The 21463-nt window shown below is 35.6% G+C and overlaps 1 protein-coding gene and 1 non-coding gene across 3 annotated transcripts in view; one reads left to right on the top strand and one right to left on the bottom strand.

The window, feature by feature from the left end:
* SGPP1 (sphingosine-1-phosphate phosphatase 1) overlaps positions 1 to 21463 on the top strand; it is a 67816-nt gene that overhangs the window by 11397 nt on the left and 34956 nt on the right. For both annotated transcript variants that reach the window (XM_007117690.4, XM_007117689.3), the window contains exon 2: positions 14916 to 15005. In XM_007117690.4, the coding sequence (XP_007117752.2) occupies positions 14916 to 15005 (90 nt within the window). The remainder of the gene's footprint in view (positions 1 to 14915; positions 15006 to 21463) is intronic.
* LOC112063550 (small nucleolar RNA SNORA61) lies at positions 10569 to 10694 on the bottom strand. The gene has a single exon (XR_002891054.1). It is a non-coding gene; the product is annotated as a small nucleolar RNA SNORA61 (small nucleolar RNA).

The raw sequence follows: 21463 nt of genomic DNA, 5'->3' as shown, positions 1-21463 counted from the left end.
TGCAACTATTTTCTCCCATTCTGAGGGTTGTCTTTTGGTCTTGTTTATGGTATCCTTTGCTGTGCAAAAGCTTTTAAGTTTCATTAGGTCTCATTTGTTTATTTTTGTTTTTATTTCCATTTCTCTAGGAGGTGGGTCAAAAAGGATCTTGCTGTGATTTATGTCATAGAGTGTTCTGCCTGTGTTTTCCTCTAATGCCCTTGGTTTTTATACATTGATCACATATAAACTTTGCTCAACTCTCCGTTAGTTTAATAATTTGTAGGATAGTCTCATCTGTTCTCTATAGGGAAAATCATCTCAGCTGAGAATAATGACAAGTATATTTGTTCTGTTTTAGTTGTACACTTTTTTCCTTCTCATTGACTGAAACTTTAATCAAGGTAATGACATTCAATTCCACAAATATGATCTCTTCACATTTCTAATAAGTACTAGGCAATAACATAAGCCCTCCAGATATCAGAGTGACTAAAACAAATGTGGTCTGTTTGCTCAAGGAGATTAGATTGGTGTTTTAGAAATACTCTTGTGTCTGTAGGATGGAAAATGGACTGGAGAGAAGCAAGACTGGAGGCAGGTAAGTCAGGCCTAGTAAGAGGTTGCTCTGCCAGTGTAAGGGAGAGATGATGGAGACCTAGATCAGGAGACTGCAGACAGACCTGCTGCCTGATTTTATATGACGTGTGAACTGTGAATGGTTTTCACATTTTTAAATAGTTGAATAAAGTCGAAAGAAGAATGATATTTTGTGACACGTGTACATTATATTATTCAAAATTTTAGGGGCTATACAGTAAAGCTTTATTGGAACACAGCCGTGTTTATTCATTACATAATTGTCTGTGGTGCTTTTGTGCTACAGCAGCAGAGTTGAGTAATTGTGACATTGATTGTATAGTCCACAAAGCCCAAGATAGTTACTTTCTGGCTCTTTACAGAAAAAGACTTTGCTGGCCCCTGTGAATTTGAGAGTTATTAGGAAGTAGACTGACAAGGCATGGTGATTAACTGGATGTGGCTGTAAAGAGGAAAAAGTGGAATAAAGGATTATTCCCAAATTTCCAGATATTTCGAAAGGTGAGAAATATTAGTTTGATTTATAGAGATAGAAAATATTGAAATCGGGTCAGATTTGTGGAAAGGAGCAGGAGCATGGAGGAGATGAGTTCTGTTTTAGATATGTTGAATTTGACGTGTCTGTAAGACAGCCATTTGGAACTATCTAGGCGGCAGCTGTATACACGAAAGAGACCTGGACAGGTTTGGTGTCAACAGCATAGACGTGCAGAACGAAGTGATTAGAGTGGACGATATTGCCCTCAGTGAGGATACAGAGTAAGAAGAACAGAGGGTCTATAGGAAAAAAAAATTTAAAGACATCAATATTTAAGGAATGGATAGAGTAAAAAGAACCTGGAACAGAATCTGACAGGTAGCAGTTTGAGGGGTTAAGAGGATATCTTAGGGACTGTCTAACTAAGGCAGCATGTGCATGAGTGTGAGTGTGTGTGTGTGTTGTGGGGGTGCAGTGTTCTAGTAACCCATTTGAACTAGCTTAAGCAAACAAACAAAAAACCAAAAAACATTATTTGAAGGCTAGAGGGGGGGTGTCTTGTGGAAGTCAAGGATAAGAAAGTGCTACCAGGCCTCCTGAGGGATTGGAGCTAGGCTCTGGAATGCTATCAGAACTAAAGGCACGCCATCCATCTTTGTTTCTTGAGGTTGCATGGTCTCTCATTTCTGCTTCTTTCTTTTCTGTCTCTACTTTGGCATGTGTATGTCAGCCTCACCCCTAGTTCTATGTCATTTCCAAATTGAAGCACGTAACAGAGACTGACTTTCTGACTTTATTACTATTAGGAAAAAGAATCTAATCGGCTCAGCCCAGCCAATGGATTTGCTTCCCTAGAGCCAAGTGTCTGTGTCTGATTCAGGGGCTGTGGTCAAGAGAGCAGGATCACACAGTATGAGCCTGTCTCCAGGGCCACACTGCTGGGTCTAAGTGGGGATGTTTGCAGAGAGAGGGATATAGATTGGACAGTATCATAAAAAGAATATACTATAAACTACAAGTGAAAGAAAGAGAGGATATTCTGGAAAAGGAAAGTAGTTAATATTGTTAAATGCTACTAAGAGGATAAACAGGATAAGTACTGAACCTTATAGAAGGCTTGGAAAATACAAGAATAGGAAAAAGCTAGTGTTAACTTTATTTCCTTACAAATTTGAAATAATTGGGACCATATTATATACAGACTTTATTCTTTTTTTATTTAATATAATGTGTGATGGTAAATTTTATGAGTCAACTTGGCTAGGCCACAGTACCCAGATTTTTGGTCAAACACTATTCTAGATGTTTCTGTGAAGATATTTTTAGATGACACTAACATTTAAATTAGTAGATTTTGGATAAAGTAGATTACCTTCCATAATGTGGGTGGAGCTTTATCCAATCAGTTGAAGGCCTTAAGAGAAAAAAGACTGTCCTCCCCCAAGGAGGAGGGGCTTCTGCCAGCAGACTGCCTTTGGACTTGAGCTACATCAAGTCTTCCCTGGGTCTCCAGGCTGCTTTCCTACCCTGAAGATTTTGGATTTGCCAACCTCCATAATCCTTAAAATAAATCCAATAATAAAGCCAATTCTTTATAATAAATCTCTCAATATATGTGTATACATATACATCCTATTGGTTCTTTTTCTCTAAAGAATTCTGACTAATACATTATGTCATAAATTTTCTATCAGTAAAAATTCCTAGAAAACATTATTAATGAATGAAATATTTTCATATTCCGGCAAAATACTTTTTATACTATAGGGTTGTCCTTGCTGTTGATATTATTATCTTTATAAACGAGGAAACTGCATTGCAAAGAGACTATAAAACTAGCCCATGGTCCCACAACTGAAGAAGTAGGCACCTTTCGGAGAGTCTGCCTAGTTCCCAACCCTCTAAAGGTTTCCTCACCTATAGGGCTGCCATATTTTCTCTACGTGTTCTTGCCCATCAGGAACTGAGAAGAGTACTGTTTGGGCAGGTTCCTCAATGAAGAAGTAGTGAATTCAGAAACCTTTATCTACCATGTGGACTGAAGAACAGAGAAACTAGTCTGCAGAAAAAGAAGAATGAAGTGGATATGTAAAGAGAAGACATGGTCCTGTGACTGTCAAGTTTATAATTCCAGTTTCTTCTTGAAGCTTACCCTCATTCTGCCCTAGGGTTCTGTGAGATGCTCTGTATCTTTACAGATACATCTCTTTTTTTTCTCCTCAAGATAATTTAATATCTGTTATTTACATTTTTAGAGTCCCAATAAATGCCTGTAGTAAGTGGCTAGATCCAGGTCTGTGTAGCTCCAAAAACTGATATTTTATTTTATTTTTTTTGGCTTCGCTGCGTGGCTTATGGGATCTTAGTTCCCCGACCAGGGATTGAACCAGGCCCTCGGCAGTGAAAACGCCGAGTCCTAACCACTGGACTGCCAGGGAATTCCCAAAAACTGATATTTTAAGCACTACTTTATTATCAATAAATGTTGATTTTTTTCATTGTTGTATGGTATATATAATTTTATGATAAACATATTTATATATAATCCTTGCCCTCATTTCTATTTCTTTAGTGAAGAATTCTAGGAGAGAGGTTACTGATTCAGTGTATATGAAAATTTATAGCTCTTTTATGTATTGACAAAATGCTCTCCAGAAAGGTTGCCTCAATTTTTACTCCGCTAGCAGTGTATGAGAATAGTGCAAGATATATCATTAATGTGTTCTTCCTGTCCTTTGTTGTTCATGTAAACACTGTCCATTCCTCAAATTGAAAATATAATTTTTTTTATTGGTGCTTGCCTTTGTCCCATGTTTAAGTTACTTTAAAATTTTTTGAATTCTACTAAGGACAGTCTTTGCAACTGCTTTTTAAAAAAAAAAATTTTTTTTTTTGGCTGCGTTGGATCTTTGTTGCTGCGCGCGGGCTCCCCCTAGCTGCGGCGAGTGGGGGCTACTTTTTGTTGCGGTGCGCGGTATTCTCACCGCGGTGGCTTCTCCTGTCGTGGAGCATGGGCTCTAGGCGCGTGGGCCTCAGCAGTTGTGGCTCGCAGGCTCAGTAGTTGTGGCTCACAGGCTCTAGAGCTCAGGCTCAGTAGTTGTGGCGCATGGGCTTAGTTGCTCCGCGGCATGTGGGAATCTTCCCAGACCAGGGTTTGAACCCGTGTCCCCTGCATTGGCAGGTAGATTCTTAACCACTGTGCCAGCAAGGCAGCCCTATAACTGCTTTAATTGCAAGTAATTTTATTGAGTTACTGACTTCAGTGAGTGTGAATGGAAAATGTTCTAATATAAAAAATAATTCCAATTATGAGTGATAAATATTTAAGGAAAGCGTATCAGTAAGAGTAAAAACATTTGGTAGAATAACTGAAGGAAATGTTTAGATAAGTGTTCTGTGATAGGATTTGCAATGAAAAGATTAGATAGTGGCATGAAATTAAAAACATCTAGGAGGTCTTATAATCTGTTTTGGGTTTGGTAATTTTTTATTGATTTGAAAATAGGAAGGATTTGTATATTTTTCTTTCATCTTTTTGCTGTTGTTGTTGTTGTTTTGCTTTATTTCTTTGGCCGCCCAGCTTGCAGGATCCCCAACCAGGGATGGAACCCGCACTCTCGGCAGTGAAAGTGAGGAGTCCTAACCACTAGACTGCCAGGGAATTCCCTCTTTCATCTTTTTTGATAAGATCTAAAGACTTAAGTAAAAACATTCTTTTTAGAGGAAATAACATAAATTCAGCAGATAAAGCTCAACATTCTCTAAGAAAAAGAAAATAGAATCTAGGAACCCCTACCAAACTCAAAATTATAACCTATTTGTGTAGTGATAAAAATGTAAAATAATAAGCATGGTAAATTGGAAAAGTCATCAGAATAGGCCACTAGAATATAATAGTAAATGTTATTTAGCATTGCTGGGTCTGTTTCTTACTTTGTAAAGAGAGGGGAGAGGAATTAGTGTAAGATCCTTTGTACTTGTAATTAAGTGAAATTTGTACCTAGCCTCCATTCTAAGAAAAACTAAGTAAAATGTATCTGCGGTATTTTTGATCCTAGGGATACAAGGAATTAAACAAACAATACACTTTATACAGCTTAGTATAGTGGTTAAGAGTTCAGACTTGGGAATCAGACTTCCAGTGTTTGAATCTCATCTCTGTAACTTAGTACCTGTTTGATTTTAGGTCTCTCTCTGCCTGTTTCATTTAAATTAGAACACCTACCCCTTAAGGTTGCTCTGATGATTAAATGAGTTAATATTTGTAAAGCTCTTAGAATAGTGCCTGGTACATGGTAAATTGTACGTTAAATTATTTAATCTATTAACATCTCAGTAAAAAACAAACCCACACATATTTCTTCTAACATCTGCCTAGAATTGAATTTGGGGTATAAAAAAATCCAGTTTGAGTTTTCTATTGCAATGCCTTTTGCATTTTAAATATTACTGTACTTAATTGCCTTTATTCCACTTACTGTCCCAAGTGCTGAGGCAGCTCCAGAAGAGCTGTTGTCATCCCAGACTAGATTTGCTCCCAACCCTAGAGATTTGAATTAGGAATTAAAAAAAAAAAAAATCTCTACAGAATCTGTACTAGACACTGGAGAGATTTTCTGGGACCTTGTGAGCAAATAGGCTATATTATACAAGAGACAATTAGATTAAAAATTATTTGACAGGTTAAAATCGTAATGAATTAATGAATTGGATACTGCCTGGAAGACGGGATTTACTAAATTTCTTTTGTTTCTACTCTGTTTTCTGCAGAGGGAATTAAGAATTTGTTGTTCACCTTAACTATCTGGAAAGCTGTGGGCTTTAGAGCTTCCTTTAGCAGCTCTAAAATGATGCAATCTATATAATATTACATGTAGCCCTTATCTTTTTTCCTCACAAATCCCTTCCCTATAATAGGAATTGGGAAATGGACTTATTTTGTTAACATAAGGTCACATCAACTAGTTTGCTAATAAATAGTATTTCCTTATTGTGGTTTGTAATATAAAAGACATTTAAAATTATAATTAAGTTCTATTGATGAGTTCTTTTGTTAAATTGTGATATAAAAGTTTGACAGTGAAACAGTAACTAAAATGACAACAAATGTGTATAGGTCAAAACAGTAGATTGAGTTGAAAATGTTTTAGTACACATTTTTACTAATATGTACATTAAATGACTGTATATGGGTCAGATTTTGTTTTACCTATTTGAACCGACATATTACTGTACATTAGTCTACCAGTGTGGAAAGTACCATGAAGGAAAACATGCTATTTTGATTAAATTTTTTTGATTATTTATTTTTGCTTTTAATATAGAAAATATAGTTCATATTTTGTTGTTGAATGAAGTGGCTTTTATATTTCTATGCAACTTGAGTTACTTTGTTTTAGAAAGTGTATATTACTTTTAAAAGCTTAAGCTACAGAATCTTACCTAATAATGTTTATTCTAAAACAAGTATTGGAAGTTCCCTTTCCTAGTTTACTCAACAGGATTATCAGATTGCAGTTTATCATGGTGAATTCCAGAGATGCTCTTAGAACTAAAGTTTAACATAGCCCAGGTTTGAGGCCAGGAATTGAATGATACCATGGCTTTTGACCCCAAGTTATCTTGAATGAGATACTGTAAGACTGATGTTCTTAGTGGCTAAAGGCTTACGTTTACTTCATTCAACAAGTATTTATTGACTGCCTACTATATGCAGACACTAGACAATAATTAAAATAAATACTATTATTTTAAGTACATATAAGTTTTTGTAATATATAGGTACATGTAGAATATACATAAAATGTATCCTAATGCATAAATATATCCTGTCAAAGATAAGGGGGTTTAATTTCTTTTATTAATGTTTTGTAGTTTTCAGTTTAATTTTTTATTAATGTTTTGTAGTTTTCAGTATACCGTTCTTTTATTTATCTGGCTAAATTTGTTTCTAGGTATTTTATTCTTTTGGGTGCTATTGTAAATTGAATTGTTTTCTTAATTTCATTTTCTGATTACTCATCACTGGTGTATAGAAACAAAAACTTATTTTTGTGCATTGATCCTGTACCCTGCAACTTGCTGAATTCATTTCTTAACTCTAGTAGTTTTTTGTGGATTCTTTGGCATTTTCTGTTTTTAAGATCATGTCATCTGTGAATAGAGATAGTTTTACTTCCTAATTTAGATGTTTTTTATTTCTTTTCCTTGCCTAATTGCTCTGGTTAGAACTTTCAATACAGTGTTAGATAGCAATGGTGAGAGGTAGACATCCTTGTCTTGTTCCTAATCTTGGCAGGCAGGGTGGGAGGGACCTTTCAGTCTTTCAACCATTGAAATTAATATTATCTGTAGATATTTCATAAATGCCCTTTATCACGTTAAGGAAGTTCCCTTCTATTCCAAGGTTTTGAGAGCTTTTATTAGGAAGGAGTGTTGGATTTTGTCAAATGCTTTTTCTGCACCAATTGAGATGATCATGTGTTTTTTGTTTTGTTTTTACTTCATTCTATTAATGTGGTGTATTACATTGATTGGTTTTTCTTTGTTGAACCACCCTTGTGTTTCTGGGATAAATACCACTTGATCGTGGTGTATAATACTTTTAATGTGCTGTTGGATTTTGTTTGCTAATACTTTGTAGAAGATTTTTGCATCAGTACTCACAAGGGATATTGGCCTGTAGTTTTCTTGTGATGTCTTTGTCTGGTTTTGATATCAGGGTAATAACGGCCTCACAGAATGAGTTAGGAAGTGTTCCCTCTGCTTCTGTTTTTTGGAAGAGCTTGGGAAATACTGACATTAAATCTTCCTTAAATGTTTGGTGGAATTCACCAGTGAAGCTGTCTGGACTCAGGTTTTTCTTTGGAGGTTTTTGATTACTTATTCACTTTCTTTACTTGTTGTAAGTCTGTTTAGACTATATTTCTTCTTGAGTCAGTTTTGGTAATTTGTGTTTTTCCAGGAATTTGTGTATTTCATCTAGGTTATCTAATTTGTTAGCATATAATTGTTCATAGTTTTCTCTTATAATCCTTTTTTAAAAAAATTTATTTATTTATTTATTTTTGGCAGCGTTGGGTCTTCGTTGCTGCGTGCAGGCTTTCTCTAGTTGCGGCGAGCGGGGGCTACTCTTCATTGCGGTGCGCGGCCTTCTCATTGCGGTGGCTTCTCTTGTTGTGGAGCACAGGCTCTAGGTGTGAGGGCTTCAGTAGTTGTGTCACGTGGGTTCAGTAGTTGTGGCTTGCGGACTCTAGAGCACAAGGTCAGTAGTTGTGGCGAACGGGCTTAGTTGCTCCGCAGCATGTGGGATCTTCCTGGACCAGGGCTCGATCCTGTGTCCCCTGCATTGTTAGGCAGATTCTTAACCACTGCGCCACCAGGGAAGTCCGTCTTGTAATCCTTTTTATTTCTGTAAGATCAATAGTAATGTTTCCACTTTCATTTCTGATTTTAGTTATTTGCATCCTCTTCTTCTTTTTTTTTTTTTTGTCAGCCAGGTTGTAGATTTATTAATCTTGTTGTTCTTTTTAAAGAAATAACTTTTAGTTGTGTTGCTTCTCTTGTTTTTCTATTCTGTATTTCATTTTTCTCCACTCTTATCATTTTATTATTTCCCTCAGTTGCTAGCTTTGCATTTAGTTTGCTCTTCTTTTTCTAGTCCTCAAGGTACAGAGTTGTGACTGATTTCTTTCTTTTTAATGTAGGGCTCCACTGTTATACACTTCCGTCTGAGTGCTGCTTTTATTGTATTACATTATTTTTGGTATGTTGTGTTTCATTTTTATTTGTCTCTATTTTATAACTTCCCTGTGATTTCATCTTTGGCCTATGGTTATTTAAGGGTAGTTTAATTTCAGGACCTCCCTGGTGGTCCAGTGGTTAAGAATCTGTCTTCTGATGCAGGGGACACAGGTTCGATCCCTGGTCAGGGAACTAAGATCCCACATGCCACGGGGCAGCTAAGCCTGCACCGCAACTACTGAGCCCTTCCGCTCTAGAGCCTGCGGGCCACAACTAGAGAGAAGCGCATGGGCTGTAACTAGAGAAGCCCCCGCACCGCAAGGAAGAACCCTCGAGTTGCAACACGTGCCACAACTAAGACCCAACACAGCCAAACAACAATTTAAAAAAAAAGAGTAGTTTAATTTCTACATACAGTTGATCCTCATTTTTCATGGATTGCTTGTTTGTAAGTTTACCTACTCAGTAGAATTTGTTACTCGAGAATCAGTACATTCAGACCTGTGCAGAGTAGTGAAAAATTTGAGTCACCTGGCGTACATGTTCCCAGCCAAGGCTGAACAAGGCAATAAACTGCTTTCTTGTTTCAGCTGTTATACTGTAAACAAGAGTCCTTTTTGCAGTCTGTTCAGTACCACGTTTGTCATGTCTTTGTGCTTTTTTTTGATGGCTTTGCTGTTTAAAATGATCCCCAAGCTGCAGTGCTGTTTAGTGTTCCTACATACAAGAAGGCTGTGATATGCTTTACAAAGGAAATGTATGTGTGTGAGGTAAGATTCATTCAGGCAGCAGTTATAGTTCTTTTGGCCATGAGTTCAATATTAATGCATCAACAATATAGTACATCCAGAAAAGGGAAGAGGAAATTCACTGATGTGTATGTAAGGCCACTCTGGAAATGCTGAATTAGTATCTCTAGTGTCTGATGAAGCTATGGAAAAGATGGAAAAGTGGCTGACTTTGTGGATTCATGAGATGATAACCAATTTAAAAAAAGAAAGCATAGTGGACAGCATCGTTATGAAGCTGAAAGCCAATGAAATCATGTTACCCAGAGTAAGGAAAATATTAAATTCTTCTCTTGTAGTACTGACTGGCCTGCACATTTCAAAAGGCTATACAGCATGAAAAATGATAAACTTGCAATAATCCTGAGTCAAGATCAAGAGGCTGTGGGAGAATCTTTAGGTTGTCTGCTAAGTGTTATTTAGGAAAAAGGCTATGTGGAAAAGCAGGTTTTCAGTGCTGATGAGACTGGCTTGTAGAACTATTTCTCCCATTCTGACAATGTTTGTTTCAGTTATTTTTGGGCTTTGTTTGGTGCAAATGTGTTTACAGTCATTATATCTTCTTAATGAATTGATCCTTTTATCAATATATATTGTCCTTTGTCTTTGGTAACAATTTTTGACCTGAAGTCTGTTTTGTCTGATTTTAGTATTGCCACATAGTTCTCTCTTTTGGTTACTATTTGCATGAAATATGTTTTTCCATTTGTTCACATTCAACCTATTTGTGTCTTTGGATCCAAAGTGAGTCTCTTTAGGCAGCATGTAGTTGGATCGTGTTTTCTTATCCATTCTACCAATCTCTGCCTTTCATAGGAGAGTTTAAACCATTTCCATCTAAAGTAATTACTGATAAGGAATGACTTTTGACATTTTGCTATTTGTTTTCTGTGTGTCATGCATTTTTTACTTCTAATTTCCTACATTACTGTTTTCTTTTGTGTTTGAGTTTTTTATAGCTTACCTTTTTTTTTTTTAAGCCTTGTTTTAAACTAGCCCACATGCTATATAGCAGACACTATGAGCACAGCTTCAGTACTACTATTCCTCCTTTTACGACCACCGAGACCAGGGTTCAAATCCAATGGGAAAGGGAACTGGAGGGTTATAGCGTACCATTTTGATTCCCTTCTTATTTCCTTTTGTGAATATTTTTTAGATACTTTATTTGTGGTTACCATGGGGATTACAATTAATAACTAGATATATTTTGAAGGTATAACTGACACTTTTATTGGATTGGATGATGGGTATGAATGAGGAAGTCAAGGTTAACAACAAGGTATTTGGCCTGAGGAATGGAACAGTGGAGAAGTCATTTGTTAGGAAGGAGATAACCATAGGAATTTAAGCTGGTCAGATGTGGAGATGGCAGAGAAATCAGGAGTTCAGATTTAGTCATGTTACATTTGAGATGCTTGTTGGACATTGATCACGTAGGCAGTTGGATATAAAAGTCTGAGATTCAGGAGACATGTCCTGGCTAGAGATGGAAATTTGAGTCATGAACATATGGATTGTATATAAATCCTTGGGACTGGATGAGATCACTAAGGGAGTGAGTGTAGATTGGGAAATGGGCACACTAATACTAAAGAGCTGTGAATAAAGGGGGGAGCTAACAAAAATGACTGAAAAGGAGTGGTCTATGTATATTTTATATGTTTGTAAGAGATTCTGTCATTTCTTAGGAAAGGATAATTCCACATAAATCTGTTTTCTTTCCAGCAATATCTAAATGAGGACAGTGGTCCTAAATTTTAGAGACAGTTTAACATAAAATAAAAGGTAGTTATAATTTGGATATTCTTAAATATAAAATAAGTGTGCCAGATGAATTGGTTATTATGCATAATCTTCCTCCCCCAACATGATCCCACTTTAGGAATATTACTTTATCTAGTTTTTCTAGGTGGTTTTACTTTTTATAGTCATTAAGATCTGTGATCTTTTTTATCTGCTTAAAAGATTGCTTGATAAAATACTTCTTTGCTTTGATACTGTAATTATACTGAATTCTGTTCTGTGGGGAGCGAATGTGAAAGTTATGTAGTCAGAACTGAATCAGGTCTTCCCCCAAACGTGTTTCTTTCCACAAAAAAAATCTAGGGAAAATATTGTGAAGGTAGAGACTAATGGCTTAAAAAAATCAACCATCAATGAAAAAAAAAGTGACTTGTTCTTTTCCCAAGTAGTCATCTTACCCCAGTGAGGTCTAAAGGTGCTCTGGAATAGGGGAAAAGTCTCCGCATCTAGCTTGTTTGCATTCCTAGCTCTCCCATTTAAACACCTTGGAGTTAGTAAACCTGAATAAAGGTGAATTAAGTTAAGTTAAATTCAGTTAACTTAAAATGCTTCTTTTTGCCTACCTTCAGTGCTAGTTTTTGAGACTTAATAAATGAATTTTTCTTCTATCTATTGTGTAAGAGAATTCCCACCAATAACTGTACTTTTTTACTTCTTTATGGGGTCTAAGTGAAAAAAGAGAAAGAAGAAAGACGCATAGGAGACTTTTTTGGTGGTGGTGGTAGTTTTTACTTCTTTGCCTCTCCCTTGCTATTAACAGTTAAAAAAAAAGTAACAGAAAAATTGAAAAAACCTGAGTGCCTGCTACAGCGACAAAAGCCACTGTTATCCTCTCTCACCTAGATTGTAACAGCGGCCTCCCAGCTGGTCTTCCTGCTTCCACCCTTGCTCCCTTATTGTCTAATCCCATGACACTGCTCTGCTCAAAACCCTGCATTGGCTCCCCATTTGCTTCCCCCCAGAATCAGACTTCTTATGGAGGGCTCTCAGGCTCTGGTTGCCATGACCTCTCTCACCTCTCCTCCTACCTGCTCTCTCTGTTCCAGCCACACTAGCTAGCTTCCTTGCCAGTCGCATTTCCTCATTAAAGACTTTGCTCTACCTGATCCCACTCCTTCATATATGTTCTTTCCTCAGATACCTGGTTGGCTAATTCTCTCACTTCCATCCAGTCTTGCCTTAAATCTCAGCTTGTCAATATAAAGCTTATACTGACTATCTTTTAATACTTTAACCTGCCCCACTCACACTCCCATACTCCTGATCCTATTTCTGTTACCGTTTTAATTATGATAGGTATGGTTATGCTCTGGTAATGACTGAACCCTGAAAACAGCTTAACAACAAAAGCTTATTTCTCATTTGTGTTTCATATCCATTATGGGTTAGCAAACAACTCTGTTCCACTTAGAACCTCAGGGACCCAGGCTGATGGAAGTTTGCCCATCTTGTGATGCATCTCAACATGCAGCTTCCAGCGTCACATCTGTAGGGAAGAGAGAGTTCATAGAATGATTGAAAGGGGCAGAAGTCACCTTTCTCCCAGTTCATTGTCAAAACCAGTCACATGACCCCAATCTAACTGCAAAAGGAGCACAAGGAATATTTGGTGAACATTACTGTTTCAACACCTGTTCTCTTTTTATTTCTCCATAGTACTTATGTTTTATTGCATAATTTGTATATTTTATATAAAATGTCATTTATATATTTACATGTTGTATAATTTGCGTATTTTGTGTTTATTATTTAGTGCCTTTCCTCAGCAAGAATTTAAAACTTATTCTCCTAGAGAACCTCACTACTTACAGCTTCTTGGACACAAGCATTTCTTCATTTGCTCCTACTGTTTGTAATGTCCTCTGTCTTTTTTGCCCTGTGCTCCTTTTTCCTCTAAAGAGTAAATCCTACTTATCTTTGGGACAATTTGAATCTTAATCTGGGAGACTCAACTAACATCCTTAAACTAAGTTAAAGGCCCATCCCTTAGACTCCCTCTGAATTTTTATTATACTCCTATCATAGCCCTTAACCTCCTTATAGGGTTACATGTCTGTCTGCCCCATTAACCAAGTTCCTCATGCATATGGAAGAATGTCTGAAGAAATACATGGAGCCTAGAAAAGAAACTATGAGGATCCGAATAAGAACAGTATAAGTAGGGTGAAGAGATGACAGAAGCAAGAAATATTTAGAAAGTAAAATCAGCAAGACTTGCTTATTGGTTGAATATGAGGGATAAGGGAGAAATCAAGGATAATTCATACTTCTTATTTAGATTATGATATTTCCAAATGAAACAGGGAGTATGAGAGGAGGAACAAGTCTACGTGGTAGGATGATGAGTTGGGTTTGAGGTATAGTAGGTTTAACTCCATAAGGATCTCAAGATGGAGATATGTGCAGGGGTTGGCTAAATGGTTCTTAATCCAAGGACATGGATAGGTCTTCAGCATGCTAAGTAGTAGTTAAAAAATAAGAAAAGTTGAGACTGCCAATAACTACTAAGGGCAGAACCCTTAAACTAACGTTTAAGGAACAATTAGAGGAATACATGTTCTTGTGCAGAAAACACAGAAAAAAATAGGTGGTGAAAGGGGAACCACGAGAGTGTGATATTGTAGAAATCAAGGTATTTAGACTTTCAGGAAGAAATATGTGGGCCATGTTAAAAGCAGTAGAGAAGTCAAATCAAAACAACTGTGTACTAAATCTTGACCACTCTTCTTGCAACCTTACTTAACTCTTTCAACTCCACTTCTTATTGAACCACCTTGAATTCTTATTGAATTGAACTATCTTGGCTTCAATTTCACTGAGAAATTTGAAGTTATCAGGCACATGCCCATCCATCAATCATTTCCTCCTTCCCTTTAATATCAGGAGCTTCAAAGCCAGGTCTAATACCAGTGCCATTAATACTGAGTTATCTACATTTTAAGTTTTTTCCCAATTTATGGCTTTCTGCTCCCAGTATCCCACCAAAATTTTTTGCAATAAGGTTGCCATTTGAAATTTTAGTGGAGGGGCAAAAATGGACAACAAATTACGTGATGCTGAATATCGAAAGGAAGATGGGGAAATGGCAAATAGCAGTCAGTCACGGATGGAAGTGAGAGGGAGATAATGCCTCCTCCCCAAGGGAGCAATGATATTCACCTGGATTCAGGCGTTATTCCAGAGGCACTTTCATTTTGGAGCTACAGTAAAAGTATGTCTCTTACCTGTTTTTCTTCTGTAGCATACCAGTGATTGAATCTTTACTGTAGAAGCAAAAATGAGCCAATTCCCACAACGAAGATTGTAGAAGCATTCCATTTAATTCGTTTGTTCATTCATGTAAAAGTATTTCCTGAATGTCTGCTATGTACCATGCTTATGGTTAGGTGCTGGGAATACAACAGAGAGTAAAAAACACATAGTTCTTGTTCTCCTGGAGTTTTGTAGTATAGTGATTTTTTATTTGCTTGTTTATATTTAACCTAATTTATTTAACTAATTTTACTTTTTTTTCCCTTTAGTATCCTCTTATATATGGACTGATTCTTATTCCCTGCTGGTGTTCTCTAGTTTGCCTAAGTAGAATTTACATGGGCATGCACTCCATTCTGGTAAGGAAAACATTGTGTTCATAGAGCTTTATTTTTTTCTAAAATCGACAGGCAATTGTATAATTTTTAATCATTTTCAAACTTACTGGAAACCTAAATGAGAAAATATAGATACTGTAAATCTTGTTTTGCAAAAATAGAAACAGGATGCTTTGCAAAGTTTTAATGTAGTTGTCATGTATTTCATAGAAACAGTTCCCACAATAACCAAGTATTATACTCAGAATAACATTTCTCCCTCCTTCCAGTTTCACTTTTATTTTCTTTCTCATTCTCTTCTATGCCTTTCCTACCACTGAGTCAAAACGAACAATGTAAATACAGACACCAAGGAGCTCTACTTATAAGTAAGGACCCAGTGACTAGAAGCTAAATGAACTTAAACTATCCTGGTGCCACTTGTTTTTGAATATTAAACTCGTTTTCTTCTCTTTCCTGACAGTATTTTAGGGCTTACATCAGATATTTTATTTTGAGAATGCAATTCAGTTTCAAAAGCAGCAGCACAGAGACCCTGGACTCTTTCAGCCAGCCACACCTACTCACTTCCCTTCCCCTCTATCCCATTGACATTTCCTAGTTCTGGCCTGCACCATCTCTTAACCAGATTACTGCAGCAGCTTCTTAGTTAGCAGCCCCACTTCCAATAAGACACTGCTCCGTACAGTGTTTAGCCTCCTGTTGTAGTTTACTGCCCAAAACACAAGTATGATGCCATACTGAATGACTTATGTTTCCTCAAATGCAAAGGGTGTTTCATATCCCAATACCATTAGGAATGCCTTAACCGCCACATGGAATGCCCTTTTCCTTTTCTTTGCCTAACGGACTATCCTCTCCTGTTCTTCATGACTCACAAAAAACCATTATCTCCTAAAGCCTCATTACCTTCCCCATCTTTCCTTTCTCAAGACTGGTTAGGTAGCCTTTCTCCCAGAGCATCTTGAACATAATTCTGGCATAGCGCTTATGCAAAATTGCTATTGCTTTTTTCTTTATCTCTCATCCCCACTAGAAAATAAGCAACATGAGGAAAGTAACTCTCTATCCCTTGCATTTAGTGTGGTGTCTCTTAGGACACTCTGTGAATGTATTATGTATTATCTTGTAGATAAAGGATCAGAAGAAAGGTGGAGAGATAGAAATGAATTCATGGAATCCAAAAGTTTATAATGGGTTATATAGAATTTTTCTTGTCCTTAACAAGTTCACATTTTTAGACTTTTCTACTCATAAAAGTGTCTCATTAGCTTATTTCATAGCTGTAGAAGTATTGGGTTTCTACTTCTTCCTCAGATTGCTTGCTTCCAGCAGCTGCCCCTTCACTAGTAAATTTCCAGAAGTCCCAAATGCTATGTTAAGAAGCCAACTATTTGTGTTTTATTTTTTATAATTATTTATATTAATGCAAATTATGAATTGGCATATAATTCTATCTTTCTGACTATTCTCTACTAATTTTATAATAGACTAAGTATCACATTTTTATATCAAATCTAATATTAGTCACAAGAAAATGTTTTCCATCTCTGTGCCATGTTAGTTATTCCTTTCCATTACCAATTAGCAATATCGCACCTAAAAAACTAACAAAAGGTTATGCATCTATGAATGATAATATTATCCCTAGATTCATTATCATCATAAAAGAGGAATAAGAATCTTAATGTATTGAATGTGTAATCTCAACCATGCTGTTCTTAAAAGAAAGGAAATGTATAGTGAATTGATTAACTATTCAAGCTGAGTTCAGTTCATGTTTAGATACTGGATAACATCTGTTCTTGAATCAGCTGAAGTAAAAACAATATTGATGTATTATTTTTCAAATCATGAGTCCGATAACCCCCGGTCTTTTTTTTTGGCCACGCTGTGAGGCTTGTGGGATCTTAGTTCCCAGACCAGGGATTGAACCCGGGCCCCAGCAGTGAGAACACCAAATCCTAACCACTGGACCACCAGGGAATTCCCCAGCCCGTCTTTTAATTATTCAAAAACGATCTTGTCCCATAAAATGTCTTTATCAGTTTTATTCTGACTAGCTACTGAATTTTATTATGTATAGCATTGCAAGCTTTTCTTTTAAAAGTAAAATCACAGATGACTTGAAAGCATTGTAAATTATGTTTCTGTGTTATAAGCACAATTATTCCTAATCAATAATGGTTTTATCATTTGATAATTGATATATGAAATTATAGTCATAATGAACCCCCCGCCTTTTTACATTATGGATCTAATATATTCCCACAATTTTCACTTTTTCCTATATTTTAATGCTTCAGTAATTACCTGCATTTTGAACTGTTTTCTTAATCATAATTTGTATCTTCATTGTTTATTGTGAAATTACTATGGAACTATAGGCAGAGTATGCCCTAGAAGTTGCTAATAGGTGCTTAGATGCCATATTATCTAAGCAGATGTCTTTATTAACATTAAGAAGAAAGTTCTAATAATGTAGTCTAAATAATTTATAATGAACACTTGGTTGAGTATTTTCCGTATGCTTTGTTTTTATTGTTATAACACAAAGAGCAACACTTAAGTTTACTTTTAACATTTGCCTACCTTCCTAAATAGATTTTCTTAATCCCCAGAAAAGTAGAGGAGTTGCTACATCCATTTTTCCTCTATTTATATATGTATGTATGTATTTATGTATTTGTTTGTTTATTTTTTTGGCCATGCCATGCGGCATGCGGGATCTTAATTCCCCAACCCGGATCGAACCCTTTGGGAGTGCAGAGTCTTAACTTAATGGGGAAGTCCCCATTTTTCCTTTATTCATTATCAAACCCAGCTCTAAAAATTTCTTGAAACACAAGCCATTTTTAAATTACTAGATTAAGTACTTGACAAATTACTATTTTGTTTCTACATTAGTAAAATTATGAATATGTTATAATTATATTTACCCAAAATTGTACTAAAAGTTTATTTTTCTATATGTGGAAGGTCTTTTTAGAAAGGTATTATGAGATCATAAAGTAGAATGTACCTCTCAAACCCATTTTTATAACAAGACATAAAAATCAAACTAACCAAAAAACAGGAAAAATCCTGAAAACATGTTATAGAGAAAGATCCAGAACAGTAAACACTAAGAGTTTTAATAGTGGTTATTTCTGGGTAATAATTACTTGTTATTGTTTATCCATATCTTCTAGTTTTTCTGTACTGAACATGTATTAAATTTGAATTTTAATTAAAGATAAAAATTTCAAAATCCATCCCTAATAATGCCTTTATAATCAAGGATTGCATACCAATAATACATTTTGTTGTTAGAAACCCTGTTGGCATCACTGACATGTTGAATTAGAAGCAGAACACCTGAAATATGTTACAATTTAAAAAAAAGCAAATCCCTAGGAGCCAGCTGAAGTCTTGAATTCTAGCCTCAGCGAAACACTAGCCTCTCTAGTTTTATTTACTGATGGGAAGAAATGAAAAGGAGACAATTTCAGATTTAATACATAATAAATCTTTATTGAATTTATGGTATTTGATATCTTCTACCATAAATTTGATAACCATGAACATTCCATTCAAATGTGTAATTATTAAGTTTTATGGCATATATGTTATCTATAATTAATAAGTATCTAAAATTATTTGCTAAGTTTCTTTTTGGAAAATTTCCTACTTTGATTCTTTATGCTACCTTTAACATCAGCTTTTCCTTATTGCATACTTTGTGCTGTAATGCTTAAAACCACTTAGTTACGCATTTTAATATTGTACATTAAATTGATATTACAGTGATAGCCACCATGTTTATGTCCTGAGTTCAATCATTCTTCCTTCTGGTTCTGTAACATGGAAATTAAATATGCCTTTTTATCCAGGATAATATTATAAATAATTAATAATTCAATCAGAAAAGGAGGCAGATTTGTATAAAGACTTGTAGCAATCTAAGTTTATTATTCATAGGGCTATAAAAGAAAAGCAGAGGACAACAAATATTGGATGTTTTATGTCATACTGAAATATACATTTAGAAATATAATTGATGTGTTATCATATATATATATAATCATGTAAATCAGCAAGAAAAAAAATCCAAAGGAATAGTTGCCCTAAAGACACAAATATACATTGTATAGAAAAGGAATAGTCCATAAACATATGAAATAATGCTTAATTAATTATCAGGGAAATGCAAATTAAACATCAAGAAATACCAACAACTGATGGGATGTAAATTTCTATAAACATTTTGGAAATTTTTTATTGTCTTGTAAAATTAAACATGCACATATACTGTGATTCTGCCATTACATTCCTAGGCATATGTCCTGGAGAAGCTTTCATAGACCCATACAGGGAACATAAAAAGAAAGAACATAGAGGCATTGTATATAATGCTGGTTGGTTTAAGAATATATACCAATTAAGAAAGCATTCAAGCTCAACCATAACCAATGAACTAATCCAAAAGCTGAAAACATCCTAAGTGACCATCAGTGGGAAAATAGATAAATTGTATAACCACACAATAAAATATTACATAGTTGTGGCAGTGAATGACCTATAACTAACTACATATGATGAATGAATCTTAAAAACTTAATGTTAAGTGTAAAAAGCAAATCAAAGGAGACTGCATACTGCCTAACATTTTTATAAAGCTCAGAAAGAAGCAAAACTAGGTAATGTTTTGTTTGGAGATATGTGATGAAACAGTTTTTAAAAGCAGGTATTTATTCAGCTAATACTCAGGCTTATACAGAGTGATAGAACTAGGAAACAGCGTACCAATAGATTCAAAGTACTGGTAATATTATAGTTCTTTTTTGGGGCAGTGATTTCATAGCTATTCTTTTTGTAATTTCACATATACTTTACGTATCTTATTCTGTGTACTAACTATTACATAATAAAAATCTTAGGACAGAAAAACATTAAGCAACTACTCTGTTGCTTAACTGTATTGAATGCTCTTGAGAAGTTAGCATTGTTTTGAGCAGCATAAAGGTCTCTAGTATCCATGAAAAGAGTGGTTTCAATGCAGTGATGAGTTTAGGAAAAAATAGGAAGTGAGAAAGTGGAGGCAGTGAATATAAGCAACTCTTTTGATAAATTTTTCAGTGATACTAGATCCCAGGGTTTCGTTTTGTTTGTTTTAAGGTGGAAATTCTGAAACAGTTTTGTTCATGTCAGGAATGATTCAGAAAGGAAAGTTCTTTTAATAATAGTGTTATTTCCTCCAATAAACCATCTTCTATTTTCTACCCAGTTGTTTGTACCTAAAAGTAGGAGTCATTTTTGATCTCTTTTTCTTTTGCTTCTCTCTTACATTCAGATCATCACCAAGTTGAAGTTCGTCAACTCTAATTTTAAAATATTTTACTAAATCCATCTATGTACGTCTCTTTATATGGACCATATCTAGAGTGAACTACTACAGTAGCCTCCCACTAGTGTCTCCTGTCTTCCATACTTTACCCCTATAATATATTCTCTACACAGCAGATGGAGTGTTCTTCTATAAATATCCATCAGATTTTATTACACTCCTACCTGGGAATCTTTCAGGCTCCCTATCACTTTTGAAATAAAATCTGAACTTCTTACCTAGCCTACAGGGGCCCTCCCTACATGATTTGACATCTGTCTGTCTCTTGGATCTCATATCACATCACTCTTCTCACTTTTTGAGCCACATGGAATTTCTCTCAGTTCCTTGAACTCACTAGGTTCTTTTCTGCCTCAAGGCCTTGGCACTTGGTATTCCCTCTACCTGGGACGCTTCTCCTTAGATCTAAAGATAGGGCTGACTCTTTTTTGGAATTAGATTTCTGCTCAAGGGTCACCTCCTCAGACAGGTTTCCCTAATCACTCTAATAGGGTCTTCCATCATTCTATCCCATTGTCTTGTTTTAATTTCTTTATAACAATCTGAAATTGTAATATTTATCTATTTTTTACTCACATGGTTATTGTCAGTCATCCCCACTAAAATGAAAGCTCTATGGCAGTAGGAATCTTTTCATTTATTAAGCAGTGTATCCTCAGCCCCTAAAATAGCATCAGGCACATGTAGGTACTCAATAAGTATTTCTTCAGTGAATAAATGAACGAATGGGAAAAGGAAAAATAGGCTTTGTATCCTCTTTAGTCATGGAAATAATTATGTATTTAAATGTGTGATTATTATATTAAATGCATGAAGGTGAAGTCTTTGAAAAATAAGTACAGTTGATCCTTGGACAACGCGGAGGTCAGCACAATCAAAAATCCACCTATAATTACAGAGTGCCCTTCATAAACTTGGTTCGTCTGTATCTGCAGTTCCTTTGTATCAGGGGTTCTGCATCCTCAGATTCAACCAACTGGGGATCATGTAGTACTGTACTACTGTTTACTATTGAAAAAAATCAGCAGTTAAGTGGATCCACACAATTCAAACTCATGTTGTTTAAGGGTCAGCTGTATATTGTTTTTCCCAG

Source organism: Physeter macrocephalus, chromosome 11, assembly GCF_002837175.3.
Source record: "Physeter macrocephalus isolate SW-GA chromosome 11, ASM283717v5, whole genome shotgun sequence".
Lineage (NCBI taxonomy): Eukaryota > Metazoa > Chordata > Mammalia > Artiodactyla > Physeteridae > Physeter > Physeter macrocephalus.
This window is presented reverse-complemented; position numbering and strand designations above follow the sequence as displayed.